Raw genomic sequence first — 21538 nt, 5'->3', positions numbered from 1 at the left:
CGTGGCGGATTGAGAAGGTCTCCTCTGCCCTCTAGTGGTGAAACTGAGATTTCCCCAATGCAGTGAACTTGCCCCACCGTGACCTTTTTATATAAAGTAGTCCCAGACCTTTTTACAGCCAAGACACTACAAGACATTTTCCAAGTTAATTTTATTTAGTCAGAGAAATATGAACTTTAAAGCTAAGGAAATGTAAACCATCAAAATCAGTTTGAACCTGAACTTCTGCCAGGTAATCGTCTTAAATTCATGTAATCACACCAACTTGTTGAGATTAAAAACAAACCCAACAACATATAAATGTATAGTGATCAGATTCTATTAAATTTAACATTTGAAATTGCACTGACAAAATTATATGGAAAAGTCTATGGAAGAGTCCAGGAAAGGACACAGCAAAGCTTCCACCCTGAACATATAAAATGTAACGCTGCACAAGGGCTCCAAAGTTTGTGCTTTGTGATGGACATTAACCGACTCATGTAAGCACTGAGAAGATGCATATGTGAATTAATTTCACCGTAATTATCAGACATAAAAGTAGAAGCAACAGGTCTCTTTGTGCCTTAAAGGAAAAGCAAAAAACACGTTTGTTTTTTTTAAGCAGCTAATGAATGCAAATCAAATATTAATCTAATTTATTATAACAGTTTATAAATGTGAGGTTATGTAACCAAACCTCATATTCCTGTTACTAAAATGCTGAAAATGCCAAAGGTCTTGTTGTTTTGTTGGAAATGATGTAAATATTAAAACAAAGGTGAGTTTAAGATGGATAAAAGTGGAGGCTCTGCTCTTTCTGCGGATCAGGTTTTTATTATCATGGAATTAAAACAATGTCATTTTTTTTAAAGGTAATATAGGTTCTGAAATGCTAAAAATGGGTCATATTAGCCCTTTGATAGTTGGTTGCCAGGCAGTGTGATCACATAATACCATATGATATAGATAAGTAATGTACCTGTGAGCCATTTGGTTGCTCAGTGCTCATGCAAACAGATATATTAATAATAATAATTATCATTTTAGTACAGTAATGCTGCTTTTGTAGGTCAAAGTGCTTAAACATATAAAACAGTCAATATAAAAAAATGTCTAACAGTAGATCACTGCTAAAGACCAGTCAGCAGTCCCCTGGAAACATGCACTTTGTTTGCATGTGAGTAGTTGCTGGGTGAAATCAAGTGCAGAGGATGCTGCACCAAAAACCTGCTTGTGGTTGCTTTGCATGCTGGCAGGTTGCCCCTAGTTTGCTTTCAAGATGCCAACTTGTTTACAAATCCTCACTACCTGCATGAAAGACAGAAACTGAAAAAAGTGTGTTTCAAACCAGAAACGGAGCATTCAGAGTAAAAGTTTGACGTCCCTGTGATAAAGCATTTCATCGCGGGGATGTCAAACTAATTTTACATCACAGGCCACAAACAGCCCACTCTGAGCTTATGTGGGCTGGACTCCAGTTTCTGTCACTGTGAACAAGTTTAACTACACATTTAATCTCTGAGATATCTTAATATAAGATAAAGAAGCGCAATTTTAACCAGTGTGTCTCTACACGATAAAGAAATGCTGGCGTAGAAAACTGTCAGCGTGAGTTTGGGCTTAAACCGTAAGGAATAAATTAACACAGGCTCATTTAGCCTGTGTTAATACTGCTGTTAACATGTATTGATGCCAGCTAGCAGGTGTTATTAATGCTCCATATTTTCTAATGTTTTATTCCAGCTTAATAAGAGTCTTTTAGGATTTTAGAAAAACCTTCAGGTTGTCTTCAAGGACAGAAATCATTTAGAAAACAAACAAAAATGGTGATAATGAGGAAGACCTCGGCAGTGCTGCCAGACTCTCAGCCTTCACATCATGTCCTTTATGATAACCACAAACCACAACTAAAAATCACTCGGGAATCAGCAGATTGAGCTGCTTTTTTTTTTCCGCAGGTGGCAGACAGTCCATTCTGGACATGAATTGAAGGTGGAGGTCGGCCAGCTCCTGTGGAAGAAGCACACTCTGGATGACCTTCAGCACGCTGGGAGCCGGCGTCCTCTGTGTGTCATAGGAAGTGACTGAAACACATGCACACACACAGCAGCACATGTATGTGGCGGACTCGGGAGGTAAATCCTGTTTGTTAAAGCTCTGGATCCACCTTCACACCGTTACACTCTTTATGTATTAACACATGACGTCATAGCACTGTGGGACTCTGGTTTTGTAGTGTTATTAACTACAAGCATAAAAAAAAACAAACATACTTCTGTTAACATACATACACGTCCACAGGTATGTGTTGCATGCATGGAGGAAAAAAGCAGGCACTTCATGTGTGAACGTCTCTGATCAGATGAAGGTTGTTTGGTGACGACCCCTCGATGAGCCTTTGACGCTGTGTTTACAGCTCTGCCTGCAGTAAAGTTGACTGTACAGTCTGTGTTATTGTTGTAAATTAAAGAGTGAATGTGTGGTGAGTTTTTAAAGTGTCCTCAAGCGTTTGATTTTTCTGATTGAGCTCGAGTTCAGCGATTCGTGTGGAAAAGCTTTAAACGAGAGATGAAACAAAGCTGACGTGAAAGGTTTCCTGAGGTTTGGTGTCTATTAGCTCTTTGTTTTGGTTTTTCTGCTCGACGACCACTCCTGCTGGTTTTTTACATGTTAAATATAAAAGAAAATGTTTTCTGAAGCTGCTCTGTTTGCTTTTGTTGTGTTCCTTATTCTTTTTGTGTTTTCAGTCTTTTTTTTAATCTTTTGTTTTATTTGTTGAATCCTATTCATCACTTCATTAAATTAACAATTCAGCCTCGTTTCATTAGTTGTTTCTTTTTAAATGTAAAGATTTTAAAATTTTAGTCTAAATAACAAAAAACAAAACCAAAGCATCCTTTGTGATTCTAAAAGAAAAACTGAATAGAAAATAGAAATCTATTTGACTTTAAAGTCAAAGTATTTTGGGAATGACTGACCTTGACAGACAGCTTCAGTGAGGCCAATGCGGAAATGCATTCTTTCTAATGGCCACCAGGGGCCGACATCTCTGGTTGCAAAAACAAATATGCTTGTATAAAAGTTTACAAGAAAACCTCAAATTCTCACTTGAATACTTTCCAGATGTGTTTTTGATCTTAGGTTCAAGTCATTATACAACATGAAGCTATTTTTGTAAAATAATCCCAATAAAGTTAAAAAGGGTTAAGCAATAAGCCTCCATCTTTCCTGGTGCCTCCACTAAGATCTGGCTTCAGTTTGGAACCATTTCAGCCTCTTGCAGCTTCAGGTACCTGAACCCTGTGGTGTGTTTTCCACTGCATTCAGATCAATCACTTTCGAGTTTCCTTCTTTTTTATGATGTCCCTTTGTTTTGCTTTGTGACGACAGCTCACACAGTGGACTGTAAAGCTCTGACAGCTGTCATAAAAATATCATGAATTTTGGAATTATGTGGGTGTTTGACCACAAATCTGCCGTCAAGTATGATTCAAATGTTGACTAATCGTCACTAGTGAACACTGCGTGAGCCACTCTTGCCAGTTGAGAAGAACACAGCGAGATCGACTCGTACTAATATTTTGCGGAGTGCGACACATAAGCCGATGTCTGATTAGTCTGCCTTCTGTCACAGCTCTAACACGTACTACTTCAGCCGTACCTTTCGCTGGAAGGGGAATTTCCCAGGTCTGCTTCAGTGCTCGTGCTTTCATCTCCTTGATATGCGCTGTGGTTTTCCAGAGTAATCAGGTCACATCAACATTAGCAGGATGTGGGGAAACTTTACAGAAGATAACGTAGTTTACTGACAGCTCTGCTAGAATGACTGGCTGCTTCATGAGTTACATTAGATAAAGGTGAGATAAGTGCTTAAATGAATGAGAACAGAGTATTGAAACCTGTGTTCGGTAGCTGGCGGCATGCTTTAGATTGAGGTCAAGTGGGACAGGGAGCACTGGAATTAAACCCATACAAAAGTTCATTTTAAAAAAAAAAAGGTTATACAAGATAAAAGGCCGGCTGTGTTTAGTTTATTGCAGCTGTTTGGCAGGATGAGGTTACAGGTGACTGCAGAGGCCACCATGTCCTGCATTAATGACTGTCTAGGTTGCATCAGGACACGTTAGTGTTTACACTACAGAAGGAATGCGGTCGAACAACCTCAGAAGGTGCTTAGAGAAAACTAATCGGAACCATTCTCACTTCATTTTAAATCAAACTTATTCATTACAAATGAACAATAAAACAACTTCAGTAAAATAAGGAAGTCAAACAGGAGCAGAAGATTCTTTGCAAACTTTTATTGAGACAAAAACAATAAATTACAAGAAATGTGGATAAATAAATATTTGACTATTTCTGTTTTACCTTCCTTTTCATGGACAGAAGATCAACAGTAGTAACAAAACGGGGCAGGGGGGGAAATGTATGGCAACAAACTAAACGCTGCTCAGTCTCGACTGAGTCCTGAGCTGAATCTTCGTCAGCTTCAGAAAAGTCAGAATCTCAGATTCTGCTGCTGTGCAGCTTTCACGAGGAGTCGTTTATTTTATCTCAAACTTTTCCGTCCAGAGGAGTGCACTATGAAGCAGACACATTTCAACACAACTCCAGTCTGCTACAGCTGTGATTAACTTTACTTATTTCTATTAATAGTATTACTGTTTATTTCCTTTGCCACTTCATCATATGAATTCTTATTTTATGAGGGTCAGGACTGCTGTCCTGCAGCATGAATGTCTTGGGTTTTCTCCAGGTGTGCACGTTAGGTTAACAGGTGCCTGTAGATGTGACTGTGAGTGTAATTAGAATGGCGATGTGTATTTTTTTATATGATGGTGAAGAACAATCACGTTTTCTATTTCTGTTATTTTTATTGGCATAATTGTAATATACTTACCAAGGGTCAATAGGTACTGTATTAACAATACTAAATACTAAAAAATATACTAATACTAAAAAAAACAAAAACTCCTTACAATGATTTAGGAGCGATCTGGTGACAGTCCATTTCCAGCTTGATGGTGGACCACACCACAGGACAGAAGTGATAACTTCTTGCTGGTTTCCAGATCAGATTTACGTTTTGGATTTGCAGCTAGGAAAACTGCAGACCAATTAAGATCTGCAGAGACAAGCAGGAGCACTGAAACGTATTGTCGGCATCGTTGATTTGAGCGCCTTGAAGCGACTGTTGTTGTGATTTGCCGCTATGTAAATAAAATTGAATTGAATTTGATTGAAGTCACTGTAAACACACAGCCTTTTTTGAGCAGGTTTTCCTGTACTGCCTTATGTGTTGTTAGTTTATCACTGGGCTGCTTTTTGCTGTTGATTTTAAACCAAAACTCTGAACAACAACAACAAAACAACTTCAGGCTCGCTACCTCGCTAACTCATTAACCTCGCTTCGTAGCTCACTCCTCTGGAGACGTGAACTGACAACATTTCCCGCGCTCTCTCTGTTTTCAGCAGCTGTAGGGACTTGCTGTACTCAAGCAGACCAAACACTGATTGTGCGAAAAGGCTCAGAGGTCATTCAAATGCTTGTCAACAGTCCTTACAGCAGGTTTCAAGATGAGCGGGAGAGCTAACCGGAGGGCACCGCAGCATCGTTACAGTACTGCAGCAGCAGGACTCTAAAAAGGTGACGTTTCAGCAAACAAAAGAGCGGTCTCTGTCTGAATAACATTAGCTGCAGATGGGAAATAAAGTGTCGGCAGGAGGTCAGACCTGTAAAGAAGGGAGCGCTGGTTCTGAAGGTGTGTCTGTTGAAAAGGGGACAAAAGACAAGCCGCTTTAAGAGGTGAATCCTCCGCCAGGTTCAGGTCTGCAGCGGGAATGTCAGGTCCACCTGAAACAGGCCTGCGGTTGTTTTATCCTCAGCAGCTCTACAGCCCCTTCAGGGAGGAGACCTTCTTCTTCCGAGCAGCTAACATCTCATAGAACGGGTCTTTGCTGATGGCAGCCCTGCAGAGAGAAGGACAGCAGTTCCACTTTTTCTTCATCGTCATCATTAGTTTGACCCTCTGCAGGGAGAGAAAACAAAACTGAAACTCACTTGATGCTTTTGATCCATTCGTCCTTCTCCTCCGCAGTTGGGGCGGAGATTCTGTAGAAAGTGTGGTTTCCCTCGACGACGCGGCCGTCTGCCTCCGTCTTGCAGGCCTTGATCACCTGATCTTTGTGGTTGGGGATGAACAGCTCGAAGCAGTTCTGAGAGAGATCATGGTTGAGGCAGGAAGGCGAGTAAACAAGTTACATGTGTGATCGGTTGTTTTCGCTCTGTACTGAACGTGTTCAACGCTGTAATAAAAACTTTATATAAACTTTATATAAACTGTTGATCCATCAGCAGGATCGAGGTGGACGGTCACGTGTTCATTGTTCATTTGCTGGAGTTATTGTTGGGTACGTTGTGGGTTTTTTTTATGCTTTTTCAGGCTTGCACCTGTGTAGTATATGTACTTTTTTTTTAAAACCCTATTTTTGGATAAAGTCATCAAATGTTTGAAGCCAATGGAAAAAGTGGCTAAATCTCTGGCTCCTCCAGGTACGACTTTAGGCTTCCTCCAAAATTAAAAATACTTGACGACCACAAGAGCGACCCCACAGCTTGTGAGCAGATGCACGTATGTTACCATTTTGAAACTCCTACGTGACATCGTTCTTGATTTACTGTGTTCACAAGATTTTTATAGAACTTGGCCTCTGACCTTGAGGTCGAGGTCACTCAGATTGAAGCTCGTCCTAACTTTTTATTAGATGCACGGTATGAATTTCAAAATCCTATGTTGCCTCGTTCTCAAGTTGTCACATTCACAAACTTGGCTGTCCATGCTGAAGATTATAACCTTTAGTTTTTAATTATGCGTCCATAATAATCATGGGAGTAACTAAGGAAAACATGCAAAATAAGGACTAGTATCACAAGAAAATCAAAGTCATCATTACTTTGGAGACATGGTTACACGGTTTATTTTTGCTTTGCTTTCAGCAGCTCCCTTATTAACAGAGGGTCGCCACAGCGGTTAGCTCTGCATGTTTGATTTGGCAGATTTATGTGGGATGCTGTTCCTGACGCAAACCCAAAGAGATTTGTGTCCCCTCCTGTTTTTGCCATCTTTTTCTGAACTCTGAGACTTTGATCTCTTCAATCACAGGACAAAAACAAAGAGAGCAGCGGTTTACCGGCTTCTTTGAGTCCTCGACTTCTCTGATGCTTAGATTTTCCAGTGGAATAATCCCTCTGGGTTCTTTGTCCTTTTAAACAGCAGAAAGAAAAAAAAAATAGTTCAGGCTGTCCACAGTTACATCCAGCAGTAATCATTTATTTTCACAGTGAAACAAGTACTCACAGTGGTGTATTCAAAGTAGTAGAGACAGTTATCAGTGAGAATAAACCAGCGCCGCTTCCAGGTCTTTACTCTTCCACCTGAGGATGGATTAAAGGTGAGTTATGACATCAGTAAACTGAATGCTGATGTTGACGGCGACACTCTGAAGCACACTGATGACACAATTCAGCAGGTTAAGTAAAGCCTACTGACTGCAACAGCTGAGGTTAAAATGTGAGTCAGTGGGCAGTTCAAGGAGTCCAGCAGTTAGAGGCAGATGTGAAGCGCTAATACCTTCACATCAGGACATGATAGTGAAAAGCAGCAGGTGAACCGGATGTAAAAACTAATTATCACAGTAAAACTGTGATGGGTAGGTGAATGCACACAGCCAGTGGCAGGACAGAAATGACGGGGTGGTGGGCAGGGGCAGCTCAGAAAGCAAAGCGGTGCATTAAAGCTGGCGAGTGTGAGGATACATACCTCCTGAAGTCAAAACCATGAAACACAAACAGACAAGAAGAGCGTCAGGAGAGTAAAACATTTCACTAAACTTTGATTAATGTTTCAATAAAAAGATCTCTCGTCGTCTCGTTAAAGCCGCTGTTACATATCTGGTCCACTAGAGGGACGACCTGTTTGTAGAAACTGAACATACCGAGTTTGAGCAGCCACCCTTCTCTGTCGGGGTTGAAGAAGGTGTGTGTGAGGTCATTCCCATCATCCTCTGGGATCTTAAAAGGTTCGTTCTTGATGCTGTCGTACAGGTTCTGCATAGATGGTGACATCATTTAGATCATGCGGGTAGCTACTATTTATCCTTACCTTTATCTTAACTTCTACTTATTTACAACACAAACATTTATCAGCAAATTTCAACTCTGGGGTTATGATTTTTCAAAATAAACTTAAGTAAAAACAACAAATACACTCAGAATACAACAGAATAATGTGTTGGCTACTTCAGCTATGAAATAAATAGAAATGGTGTTTACACGGGTGAAACTGTTGCATAATAACTTATTAAAAAAAACTCAAACACAGGAACATTTTCAAAGTGTATCATTTATACATTTTAGACATGTTCACTTGAGCCTTTGCCAGGAATTTCAAAAAGCTGAAACCACAAGCTGAACCCCCATTTTACTCCTTTAAAAAAGCAGTTTCTTGGTAAATAATTTTTAGTCATTGAGACACCCATTTGTGATTAACAGCCTGAGATGTTTTAAAAATAATTGGAATTTAGCTTTTCTGCATCATTTGTTGGAATGTGTTGTAATGAGGGACTTTTACGTGCTGTCTGGACCGTTCAGTTTGAATACACTGACATTTTTGAGAAACCTTCTTCTCGTCTCTACCACAGAACAGAAAAATGAAGCATCTCTAGCTCATTCTTCGTTTGTGGTTTCTGCTCAGACTTTTGGCTCCATTTGTGGTTGAACGTAAGGTGCTAATGTTACACTGATCAGGAATGTAACTTCAATATGACGCTTGGCTTGCAAAACCACAAGGTCACAAACAACAGCTGCAAGTACCTATTATCATATCATGTGTCACGGTTATAATCATAACAATCACAGCTACAGTCATCGGACAGCCGGTGCTTTCCAAGTTGTTTAAATGTCCACCAGAAACTCCACAGGGCATTCATATTTCCACACACATGGACCATCAGATGTGCTGTTCTGTCTGAATTCACAGGGCCTGAACACATAGTGAGTATATCACACAAGGCGCTGTGGACTTCCTGAACTTCACTCACCCTGAGCAGGTCCTCCGGTAGGTCTCCTCCATCATTGATTCCTCTGTTCATTGCTGTGAATTTCTGAACAGAGGGTTTGTCCTTCACGTTGGGGTTGTGTAGACTGGTGTTCAACATGATCACGGCGAACGACAACACGTAACAGGTATCTGCAAACAGACACAGTGTGTGTTTGTATGTTTTCCGAGTCAGGCTGTTAGAAAGACCACAGTGAGTTTAAACGATTAACTGAAAACCACTGAGGTGCTGCTATACCTTTGTGTAGAGTGTTAGTTAAAAGAACATTACATTCCCAGACAACTACAGTCATAGTTGGTTGTATGTATTTGTTCACTATCAGGTCCATCCAGTGCAGACATAGAACACAGTGTGCTAATTATCAAATAACACCTTACGTACAAACCGCATGCTATACTTTTCCAAAAACCTGTGTGCTCTGTCCAGTAAGCAGCACAACCTTCACCTATTTGCACATTCCTCATATTACCCATGTCAGGAAGCAGAAGGGAAGATCCTCGTGTCTGCAAGTCAAAATATCTTTGAACAAGATGGTGAACTACAATTTTCCCCCAGTGCATCAGTATGAGACTTTGTGTGTGATGTGTAAAAACTGTGTGGTGAGTAGGTGAATGTGGCTGAGTGCTCACTAAGAGTAAGAAAGCAAGAACTCTAGAAGTTCCTGAGCTAAAGAGAAGCGAAGATAAGTTAACAACAAACAAAAAACAAACAAACAGGTAAATCTTTATATTAAAGTTAGTTTAATATGCAGGTCCTGGCCTAAAACGATGACATTAAAATTATTGTAACTTTTGCTTTGCTTCGTATTTTAGTTATGTTTCTGTGAGTATTAGATAACACATTTGGATCAACTCGGTCGTTTAAAATGTGCTGAATAAATAAAGGTGACTTGATTTAAACGAAAAACGGAAATGCGCATTAAACTAAATATAAATCATTACTGGTGTGTTTTCCTGCTCAGTGGCAAATTGTAGAGCCCTACATACAGTGTGTGAATGGAATAAATGCTGTAAAAATGTAAAAAAGATGGAAGAAAAATGGTTTTGTTATTGAACAACTTCTTTATTTTCACTCTGTAATATGTAAAAACTGTGACCATAAACTGTTTTTTCCTCACGTACCGATGCTCTGAAACACTCCGGGGTTGCAGTGACAGTATCGCCGAGCAAACGCCTCCATCATGCGGTCGATTTTCTGGGCCTCGCCGGGCAGCCTAAAGCTCCACAGAAACTGCCTGAGAGCCTGAACCAGGTTCAAGTCTGTGAACTCGTGAAGCTCCAGGAAGGCGTGCAGGACCTTGATGTTGAATTCATCTCTGCACGACACATGAAATCCCACACACAAACACACACCCACGTGTGCACGCACACAGGAGTAAACAGAAGAGAAACTGTGTCAGCTCTGTTCAACTCAAGAGAATCAAATTAAAGGATGCTCTTGTTGAACTGCTTATGCACCAAAATCTATATCCAGTATACAGCACAATTTCTCCTGTAACACACAGAAGATGTGGTAATAATAATAATAATCTGGGGTTTTTTTAAACTGGCCTTTTATTACTTATAAGGAATAAACTTTTTAAAGAGGAGTGAAGAATAAAATGTGAGATGGTCTGAACTCCTGTTATTGTCCATGTAGGCTCAAGACTGTCCTTTTTTTGATAGCACATGTCAAAACTGTCTACTGGAAAGGACATCATTAATACTGCTTACCTCTCGCCCAGATAGTCCCCGATGGCGGTTTTGTTAAGCCCCTCCCCCTTATACAGAAACTGGGCAATGTCTTCACTGGTGTTTTTCAGCAGCGAACAGTCGATCAAGAAGCGAATGCCCTGAGGAAGAAAATCAAAACACACACCCCAGAACGAACATCACACACTGAATGAAAACAAGCAGTTCAGAGAAGTTTGTAGTTCATTTTAGTAATTTTGTATGGGGGAATTTTGGTTGTTTTTTTTCTTCTTTCTACCCATTCAAGACCAATAATCCATAAAATACAGTATCACCTGGTTGTTCAGGGGTAGCGTCAAACTGTGGGTGCGAACAACCAGGAGTAAAAAAAGTACACAGAGTACATGGCTTTAATAAAAACAAACAAACAAACAACCAAAACAGAGTCAGGGTGTCAAATTTAAAGACCAATCACACTAATGGTGTTTCAGGAAAAGGCTGGAGTTACATTTTAATACATGATGCAAATGCAAAAAACAAGGTTTGTGTATTTTATATCCTTGTCAGCTGAAAGAGGACACTTTTCCTAAACTAAACTAAAACAGACTGATAATCAGTAGCTGAACTCACATGAAAGAAGAAAGCACTGCTGCATAAATGTATTTACCTTCGCAGGATCCATGTTGAACTTTTTTCGGCCCATGGCCATCTGTCTATTCCTTTGCATGTTTTTCCTAAAATAACATTTTAAAAAACATAAACCATTAGTGTGTAAATCATATTTATTCATCACCAGTGAATTTAAATTTTCAATGCCAGCCCAGCTCTCTGTTACAACAGCCTGGCTTTTATCACCTAGAATGGAAAATATTGGATGGATTTTTTTTTTGTTTTCTTAGTCAAAGGAAATGTCTGTTAGACCTGCCTGCGTAGCACCGATGTTCTAAAAACAACCTCAGTAACAGTCATGCTGCCCATGTTGTGCAGAAAGTTATTTCAGCATATATGCAAGTTCACTTCCCGCCTGGGGGCGTCTGTATTCAGTAACGGTCGTAGGCTAGACTCCCCTGTTGGGACCTATGGGATCTTCGATATCGAATATCTTCGATATTGATGCCGAAACATCTAGTAGTTCAGAGTTCCAACATTCGGAAGAAGGGACTGCTCTCATAGCTAGAGACTGACGAGGTACAACGTACATGCTACAGCAAGGGGGAGCCAGGACGACAGGTCAGGGGGGAGATATCATCATCTCCATATGAGATTGGCACCAAGTGTGATAGAAATTGAGTGTGACAGGAACTGACCTGAAAGACAGGATCATGGTGAAGCTTAAAACCCAGATCCTCCATGAGAATACATGAAGTACTCTCAGATACAAGATCAAGGGAGGTGCCTAAGCCTTGCTCTTGGAAACTGCCAAGCAAAAACTCACAGCCTTGTGGTCTGCGTCTGGCAGTAGAAAAGAACAAAATGAACATTGCAGACATCGAGGACAGCTACAAGTACCTGGGGATCCCAGGCAAATGGGAACTACTAAGAGGCTGCTAGGAAAGCTGCAACTACTTGCAGAAGGTCCTGAGGAGTCAGCTCAACGGTAAGATTAGGTGATGCCCTGCCCATGACCCTGCGGCACTAATCATGGCAGTACAGGAACAAGCTCTGAGCACAAGATCCATAAAGGCTGGGGTCTATCACACCAGGCAAGACCCCAGGTGCAGGCTGTGTAAAGACGCCCCTGAGACAATCCAGCACATAACAGCAGGGTGGAAGATGCTAGCAGGCAGGGCACACATGGAACACCATAACCAAGTAGCTGGCATAGATCCTGTGGGACTTCCAGATACAGACGGACAAAATGGTAGTGGCTAACCAACTAGGCATAGTGGTGGTAGACAAACAGAAGAAGACGGCCATAGTGATAGATGTAGCGATACTGAATGACAGCAATATCAGGAAGAAGGAACACGAGAAGCTGGAGAAGTATCCAGGGCTCAAAGAAGAGCTGGTAAAGATGTATAGGGTGAAGGTAACAGTGGTCCCAGTAGTACTCGGAGCACTAGGTGCAGTGGCTCCCAAGCTAGGCGAGTGGCTCCGGCAGATCCCAGGAACAATATCCAAGATCTCTGTCCAGAAGAGTGCAGTCCTAGGAACAGCTAAGATACTGCGCAGGAGCCTCAAGCTCCCAGACCTCTGGTAGAGGACCTGACAAGCTTGAAGGATAAAGGATGAGAGGGGAATTATATGATAAATATAGAAAAGAAAGACATTTTCCAAACATAACTGCCAGTGTTGTCATGTTTCTTTGTGAAATAAAGCCAAACTTCAGGATGTTCTTCCACCATGATTTCTTTATCTTCTAAGTTTCTAGTGGTCCAGACAAATCCTCTTTATGTTATTGTTATGCAATATGCAGCTCTCAATAAACATGTCAAACTATTTTGACAACAGTTGACTGAAACCAGTTTGTGATTCATATCCTTAGTGAATATCTGCCTTGAATGTCAAAATAAGCAGTCTGAAGACTTTTCATGTCCCACAGGCAACCTTAATTGGGCTTATATTCTGCTAATTATCTGATGGATTAATCAATAATCCCATAAGGCAGTGCTCTAATGGTTGGACAGATTTTTTTGGTCTTTTCTCTGACTAGAAATCCTCCAAAACAAAGGCTGAGGAGAGTGCTGCTGCCTACACACAAGCACAGAAATGGTAGTTGAGAGATACTTTACCTCTCTTCAGTCAGGCCCAGGTTTTCAATCTCGCTGGTCACCTCTGCTATCTCATCCTTCAGCCTCTGAGTGCAGACAGAAAGAGAAGGGAAAGAAGTGATGAAACAGAAGGGGGAAGGAGAAGGGATCATTATTTTGATTGTTTTTTTTGAGTACAGAAGCTGAAGGGAAACAGCAGCAGACATCTACATGTGCCATTTGTGTGATATCTAACCCTTCAGAGGAGCCCTCTGGAGATGCTTTGATCTTGCTGTCACAATGAATTACACATGGTGGTCTGTTCCACCTACATCTCACTGACCAACATCCATACAAGCACTTCCCACTAAAGAGATGACCCACTAAAACCCCTAAAATTGCAGATATGACTCACACACTCGCAGACAGACTCATCATTTTTCTCTGCTGGGTTACATGCAACAGCCACCCTTTAAAAGAAACCTCTCTGGGATCTGTAACACCTGTTCCGGGGTCAGAGCCTACAACCCCTCCTGTCCCCTCTTTCCCCCTTCATACCACTCCCCTCCCCGCTGCTGACCCAAATTTACCAGACTATACCCCCACACCCAATGTCAACATTGGTGGGGAGACAGGAATACGCAGGATCAAAGACTTTTGATTGCCAAGGGTCCTGAGAAGAGAAAGAAATAAAGACACAATAATAACAATAAAAGGCTAAGATAATTACAGAAAATGGACAGAAGCAGATGAATCGGTTCTTAGACATATGAGGGTGTGAAAACAAGGCTACATCACCATCAGCTAAGGTAAATAAGAACTGTGTCCTCTGTCTCCACTACTGGAATATTTCATGGCTCATTACCCATCAGGCCCTGAGGGAAAGACAGGGCGGGGCTTAGTGAAGAGAGACGCTAAACGAGTCGACCTTGATAATAAACTCCATCCATCAGTTTACACAGTGCTGTTGCCTGGAGGCTGTGTGTTTGAGTGTTTCTTTGTGTGTGTTGTGGATGCCCACCACACTGACAGCTCTCTGCTATAGATCAGGCTCAAAATATTTTTTTGGCTTACCTTATTAAATCTCAGTTTAAAAGAAAATGTGCCTAATGTCACTTTTGTTTGAGTCATCTCTTGCTGCTGATATCATTCAGCAACTACCAGCAGCTACATTTCTCATTCTTCTGTGTGCTTGAGCAGGCCTCATCAAAAACCTTAAAGTATCAAATTCTTCCAGCGGATCACTTCCCTCTCAAAAGTAGAATGGGAGGGCTGAGCCCTCAGCAACCAGGTCCCAGTTTGGGTTAAGAACAGAGACACACTTGCTTGGGTTTGTTTTCAGATTTGGCTTTTTGATAAAGACATGAGATATGCAAAGTGGTTAGGGTTGGTTCAGCTGACCCTGAACCATCCTTTGGTTAGGCTGCTGGAGGCGCAGGCTCTAGGGGGACATCCCATGATGTACTGGGAATTTCTTGACTTCTTTTCACATCCCACGTGTTTATATATTTCAGAACTGTGTATACAGTTTGCATTTTGTCCTTGTCTCTCATCCCGCAAAGTCTTCGTTAAAAAATATGTTGCTAATTTTTATAAATGAGTAAACAGACAAAGCAGGGCATGGTTTCTCAGTCCAATCAAAACTCTATATGTCTGGTTTGAAAAGATGGTGATCGTCAAAATGCTCAGACTTCCAAATGGAACTACACAAACCAATAAAGTACATTACATTGCACTGGCTATGTCCATCTCTTATATACAGTCCATTAGGGTTATGGTGATGGATTCTGATGTCGGTGGTCGACGATAGTGACAATTTGCCAATAAAGCTGATCTTTATGTCATTTTCCCAACAACGCACGATAATCTAAATAATCTTACAAGAGACACAAACTGAAACCAACAAGTTACTCCTGAGTCAAATTCATTGGAGATTAATTTGTTTCAGTTCTAAATGAGTTGCAATGACACTTGCATGTCCAACTTTATGCAAACAAGCATATAAAACGAAAACACTGTTTTAACAAACAATCTGACATATGGAAATGGACGGTGAGTCCTTGTTGTGTGTTGTGTAATTTTCTGATTGACTTTTATCCTTCAAGTGGGTTGAATTTACATTAAAGTCACAAGGCCAGCTTTATCCTCTATCTCACATAACAAATTTCTCCACATCAAGCTCTGACACAGGCAGTCCTGCTAATTTATTTAAGCTTGTAGAGGGAACTAAAGCAGGGGGTTAATGTGTCTCTCCAGGCTGAGAGAGCCAGAGGACACATGCATATTAGAGGTACATCCCCCTCAGACAAAGACGATCATCTGTCTTCAGTGTATACAGTAACGCTCTGGTGGTCATAGCCGTATACACCCTACCCTCCAAACACACACACACCTCCCCAGACACAGTGGTCTAGACTTGGAGGTGAAAAATCTTCTCAAGGACACACAGAGAGAAAAGAATTAAAGACAAAGACAAAACAACACAAAGCAGGGTTTGTAACTCCTGTGTGTCTCTGCTCTGGGAAAAAAAAAGTTTTGAAAAATAAAATGTTCCAGACAACCACAGGGTGCAGAGCAAGGACAAAAACAAAATCCTGTTTCATTGCTGCTCAGTTAAGAAAGCATTTTATCCAGGCAGTAATTAAGACAGAAAACAGAGACAGGATAAAAGAGTAAACATCCACTAGTACTTTCACAGAAGAATGGGAATGTGATTCCCCTATAATTATGAAATGACGTACAGGGACTAGTGGGGCAGGAACTCAAACACTTTACCAAACTAAGTTTCATCATGATTTTTAAAAGACTGTTAATTAATTCAGTGATAGCTGCCAGAGCAATGAATAGAGAGCTAAAAGAAATACTCTTAATGCAGTGTAACATCACTGATAACTGGTTCACATTACTATTAAAACTTAACAACCAGTTTTCCAAAATACTGTGTTGGGAAAAACACATATATATCCATAATTAAGGAAATTATCATTACATTAAATCTAGATTTCCCAACAGGTAAATGTGGGACACAGCTTTTACTCTAGTAAACCAGCTCCCAGTTTGGGTTCAGGGGACAAAGCCTCTCTACCTTTCTGATAAAGCTAATATAAGGGCTGGATAAATGATACCTACTTTATGCTGCTACAGAGCCCATGTTAATGTGGACCTGGATTATTTACAACTCAGTATTTTTATTCTTTGGATTCTAGTGCGGTAACTTGACAGGGTTTACAGTTCAAAATAATCCTCATTCATTTTATAAATAAATGGTACAGGTCCTTGGTTCATCCTCTGTCCAAAACAAGCAGTTTTAGCTCTTCTCCATTTAAACCATTTTTCTGCCGATTGGCTGTCACTTGCAAACAGATGGTTTGAACAACACACTTAAGATCACTAACATCATATAGAATCAAGAGCAAACTCGAAACTGTGCCAAACAAAAACAAATGTTTGACTTTAGACCATGACATTTAAAGTGGTGCAAAATAGATTTGCTTTTTAGCAGACCTCAAGGATCAGATCTTTAAGGGATGCTGAAATGCTGAAAGAAATAAGAGAACTTAATTTCAAACCAACCCTATGTACTTCAAGGGTCAGTAATTCAGTCGGTTTTCATTATGTGAAGGTAGAATTTTGCACAACTTTTTAAAGTTATTAGAGAAAGAAAGCAGCTGATTCAGAGGAGGTCAGGCAGGGACTTTTATCAGGTTTGACTGAATTTTAAAGTCACACCAGCACCACCTGCCCTACTCATCATGAGAGTTAAGAGTTTCTCGACTCTGATTAAATACAAAGCAAGCTGAAAGATAACTATCTAGCTATCAGAACACAAGGAGATGACTTTAAAGGTCAGTCAAATTTAAATCTGGTTTAAGTGTTTTTCAGGGGCGGAGGGGGTTCCATGGACCAATTCCTGAAACCTTTTGATCACATCTTTTTGGCACCAGAATTGGCCCAACCAGTGGAGGTAAACAGGTGCCAACAAAGGATCTGGTTCTGCTGGAAGATTACTCTTCCAACTTTAATAATAATGATTGAAATATTATGGATGGATGCTTAGTAAATGAAATTATATTGGGACAAAGAGTGGTTGAGTTTCTGATAAGATAAGATAAGATAACCTTTATTAGTCCCACACGTGGGAAATTTGATGCACATACAAGTGACTTTATTTACATCCATCTGGTCAAGTGGACATACCTATGTGCATCCAGTTCCACAATAAATTCGATTAGATAATTATAAAACAAGACATATTTCAGACTTTCATGCTTTAAACCCCAGATGAGCTCAGCTTGGAAAGGACATCAACTGGCTCGGACAAAGAATGTGAGTGTACTCTTACCTGTATGTCCTGCAGCAGCTCTTGTTTTCTGCGCCGGATGCTCTCCAGCTCCTGACGCTCCTCTGGACTCAGGTCATCAGGCACTGAGGACAGAAGTATACGCAACACTAAATAAGAGACCAAATACTCTCCCTCAGATAGAGAAGAAATACAAATGTGAAAATCCCCTCTGGAATCAAACTGAAATTAAACAAAAACTACAAGAAAACCATACACACAAATGAAGAACAGAGATCTGAAATTCCCACTGCTCAGGGTCACTATGGCAACACAATCTTTGATCCGTCATATACCCACCACACCACCCCACCACCACCCAAAATTCAGTCCTGAACTAGAGGAAGAAAGAAAACCTCTCTGTCTTATATAAACACACAAACACACACAATCATTTTCATATCTTAGTGACGACATCTCAGTGACATAATGCTTTCCCTAGCTGCTGACCCTAACCATCAAAAATGAATGCCTAACTCTAACCCAAAACTTAACCATAACCTAACTTTAACTTTGACACTAAAACCACATTTTGAGCCTCAAAAATGCCTTCAGACTCATGGGACAGGCAATTTGTCCCCATAAGTATAGTAGCATGCCAATCTTCTGTCCTCACATGTATACACACACGCACTCACTCACGCACACACACACACTCTCTTGGTGAGGTTATATTACTGCAGTGGTTGACAAACTTTTTCTGGCATGTCCCTTTCAGAGGTCAAAAAAGCCCAAGCACCATAGTTGTTACCAGCAAAAGGGAATAAAAAGTGAAATTAAGATCAACATGATAACATCGGTAGTAACTTTGTCCCAAACCATATTCTTCCTCTGGTCATCCACACAAGTAAAAACAAAAAAATAAAAAACAATAATACTATTTGCTATTTACTACAAAATAATAAGAGACTATAGTGTGAATGATTTATCCACATGAGCTCAGTACTTAAATCTCAGCATGTATTTAAATTACAAAAAACTGCACCAACACTCACAGCTCCTGGATAATTAATCTTAATAACTGATGATTCTTGCTTTTAAGGAAGGCCTTGGTGAACTTTAGAGAAAACTCTGCACTGACAGGTATAACAGCAAATTAAAACAGAAAAAAAAACCTAAAACAAAACAAAAACCAAGTGTGTATTAATAATGTAATTATGAAAGCACAACTATACACAACTAGAGGAAAGAATTTTAATGTTGGTCTGGTTTGATTAATTCTGTGATCACACCTTTCCCAAGGAGCCTTTATGACACTGTGATGAGTCTGTATGATGTATGTGTGCTTCCTAAATTTTATAATCTGACACATACAATCCATATCATAATAATAAAAACTGAAACTAATAGAAGACAAAATAAAGTAAAACAATAGATCTATCAGATCAGATTTCATGTACTATCATGAACTTTATAACATGAGCTGAAGGTTTTGTTACTGAAACAGGATGTTTGTTTTTGGTCTATAAAGAAAAGAAAAAAAAACAGTCAGACCTCACATAGAAACCTCAAAGAAAACATCTGATGACTAACAGTTGGCACATTAGACTTGATATATTAGTGTACCTATCAAAGTTGAATGGTGTTCCTCCTTATGAGAAACACCCCAACCGTACATGAACGAATGTGTACGCTGATAGAAGGGAGGTTCGTGTACCCACAGACACCCAATATATCTGCAGAACAACGATAACACAGGAACAGACAAGAGCTGCTGATACACGTACTTGTGGTTTTTCTTAAGAAAGCTTGAGTAGGAAGAAAAGGAAAGACAAAAAATGTAAAAACAACACATCGGGTTGGCTCAGGACAGGATTTTGTAGGTTCGCTATGATTATAATGTTATCTTTTTTTGACAGAAATCTCAATTTCCTGTTAATTTTGAGCATTGTTTAAACAAAAACTTCCATTTTGATTGAACAAACAAATCCCCAGATAAGAAACCTGGTTGAAAATATATGAACATTTTCATGATTTTCCTCTGGGACTCAGGCTCAGGGACCACAGCACCATTGTGCTGATGTGGAATATTTCTTGTTTCACACATACATATTTGCACACAGCTCACCTCTACATTGTCAACAGTGAATCTTCCTCTTGTCTGTGCTTCACAATAAAACTACTGTATGAAATGCTCTAACCTAAGAAAAAGTGGAAGAAAGGTCACAATTGACGTTGAAAAACAAGCAGCCAGAGAGGACAAATCACGCTGTGCTGCTGCTGTCTGTCGGCCTCATTAGAGAAGTCCTGCTGAGAGATTCAAGTCAACTGTTCACTTCACTTTGCCATTGTGACCATGTTACTGAGTGTCAACCTCTGCAGAAACATTTATCAAATGTTTAACACATAAGGTACTCTAGGCTCGTGTTAGTATGTTGTACAATATAACTAAAATACAAATTGTTAATCAGGGAGTTTTTACAACTTCTTGGAGTCTAAACGTTTTCACAGCCTTTTAGAGGCTGTTGGGATGCCCACCACTTTAAAGACTGGCGTGTGAAGGTTAGCTTTGAAAACCAAACTTGCTTTTTTTCTTATTTTCTGGTCGGTGGTAAGGTTGGCTTGAACAGGAAAGGAAGCTAGCTCCCTGCAAAGGTGTACAAGAAACTGATCAAAGAACAAAAAATAGAAACAGTCAGTGGCTGCACTTAACAGCTTCCCTTGTTTTTAATTGCTTGGGCTCCCCTAACTCTGAGGGCTTCTCTATTACAACTTCTGTCCTTTAAACGACAGGACCGAAACAGGCAACAAAATCCAGAAGTAGCCCAGAGACTACTTGTTCCACATATTTTTCACACTGCCCCCTGGTGACAGCACACAGGTACAACATGTAGCTGTTTTATATACGGTAGGCTGTGCGTAGGACATCATGACATAACATCAGACACATAGTTTTGACTGTATTTGTGAGGGGCAGCCAATCTGCAGAGAGATGGCTTAAAGAGTGGGGGAGGGGGGGGGGGGTTACGTGGCTTTGTGATGGCTGTACTGGAGTAATGTTTACTTTGGGTTTCTTCGCTTCTTTTGCAGTATCGTTCAACTTCACAGTGGCACACATAGTTTACTGGTCTCAAACCTGCTAGTCAGTAGCACACTGTATTATTTTTTAGCGGTTGATAAACAGCTTGTAGGTGCACTGCCTCTTTCAGGTGGTAGATGCACATTACTAACAGACACTGGTAAATTAAGAGAAAATATTTTTTTCGCTTAACATCTTAATGAGTAAAGCTTAACAACTTTATACAAGATGTAATCTAGCTGAGGACAAATCTTACAGATCATTTCTATATTATCAGTTAATACCAGACTGGACTATGAAATGTAAGTAAATTCCCACCAAAAGTTCTCATAGAAAACAAAAGTATGACAATCTAAGCAAACTTGTAATTACAGTACGTTTTTGTCAAACCATTTAAAAGACTTGGGACCTCCAGACATCTGTGATTCTGTCAAAATCCAAAAATGGCACCGAAGGATTTAATATAATTTGTATTTGTCAGACTTATAAACAGTGATGAACTGGCTAGTCACGCACACCCCTGACCCACAAAAGGAGGTTTAAGTAGGCTGCAGCAGCTCTTATTATAAACCTGAGGGCATAAACAACAAACTATGTGAGTATCGAGTCAGTGAAACTGGCATTCACACTGACTTCCCCTCTATGCTAAGAGAGGAAATAAAACAAACGATTTATGACAGCTTGTGAAAGAAAATATCGTCCTTTTCTCAAACTGACACAC

At 40.2% G+C, this 21538-nt stretch overlaps 2 protein-coding genes across 5 annotated transcripts in view; one reads left to right on the top strand and one right to left on the bottom strand.

Annotated features, from left to right (window-relative positions):
• LOC102298101 (CDP-diacylglycerol--glycerol-3-phosphate 3-phosphatidyltransferase, mitochondrial) overlaps positions 1 to 6456 on the top strand; it is a 46787-nt gene extending 40331 nt beyond the window's left edge. Inside the window, exons 11-12 of one of the 2 annotated variants that reach the window (XR_006055304.1) lie at positions 1941 to 2117; positions 2284 to 6456. The gene's annotated coding sequence lies outside the window, so the exon portion shown is untranslated. Of the gene's footprint in view, positions 1 to 1940 lie in introns of both variants that reach the window. The other variant, XM_042227744.1, reaches the window with a different exon arrangement.
• LOC102298738 (cytohesin-1) overlaps positions 4269 to 21538 on the bottom strand; it is a 23465-nt gene continuing 6195 nt past the window's right edge. For 2 of the 3 annotated variants that reach the window (XM_005949869.3, XM_005949871.3), the window contains exons 2-12: positions 17802 to 17884; positions 13502 to 13566; positions 11437 to 11503; positions 10812 to 10930; positions 10221 to 10414; positions 9082 to 9230; positions 7978 to 8089; positions 7341 to 7417; positions 7174 to 7245; positions 6044 to 6198; positions 4269 to 5952 (exon numbers count right to left, since the gene is read on the bottom strand). In XM_005949869.3, coding sequence (XP_005949931.1) covers positions 5874 to 5952; positions 6044 to 6198; positions 7174 to 7245; positions 7341 to 7417; positions 7978 to 8089; positions 9082 to 9230; positions 10221 to 10414; positions 10812 to 10930; positions 11437 to 11503; positions 13502 to 13566; positions 17802 to 17884 — 1172 coding nt within the window. In that variant the 3' untranslated portion in view covers positions 4269 to 5873. Of the gene's footprint in view, positions 5953 to 6043; positions 6199 to 7173; positions 7246 to 7340; positions 7420 to 7976; positions 8090 to 9081; positions 9231 to 10220; positions 10415 to 10811; positions 10931 to 11436; positions 11504 to 13501; positions 13567 to 17801; positions 17885 to 21538 lie in introns of all 3 variants that reach the window. The other variant, XM_042227745.1, reaches the window with a different exon arrangement.

Source organism: Haplochromis burtoni, unplaced genomic scaffold (genome assembly GCF_018398535.1).
Source record: "Haplochromis burtoni strain Fernald_Lab_line unplaced genomic scaffold, NCSU_Asbu1 Contig_278, whole genome shotgun sequence".
Taxonomy (NCBI): Eukaryota; Metazoa; Chordata; class Actinopteri; order Cichliformes; family Cichlidae; genus Haplochromis; species Haplochromis burtoni.
The sequence above is the reverse complement of the archived record's forward strand: the minus strand, read 5'-3'. Positions and strand labels throughout refer to the sequence as shown.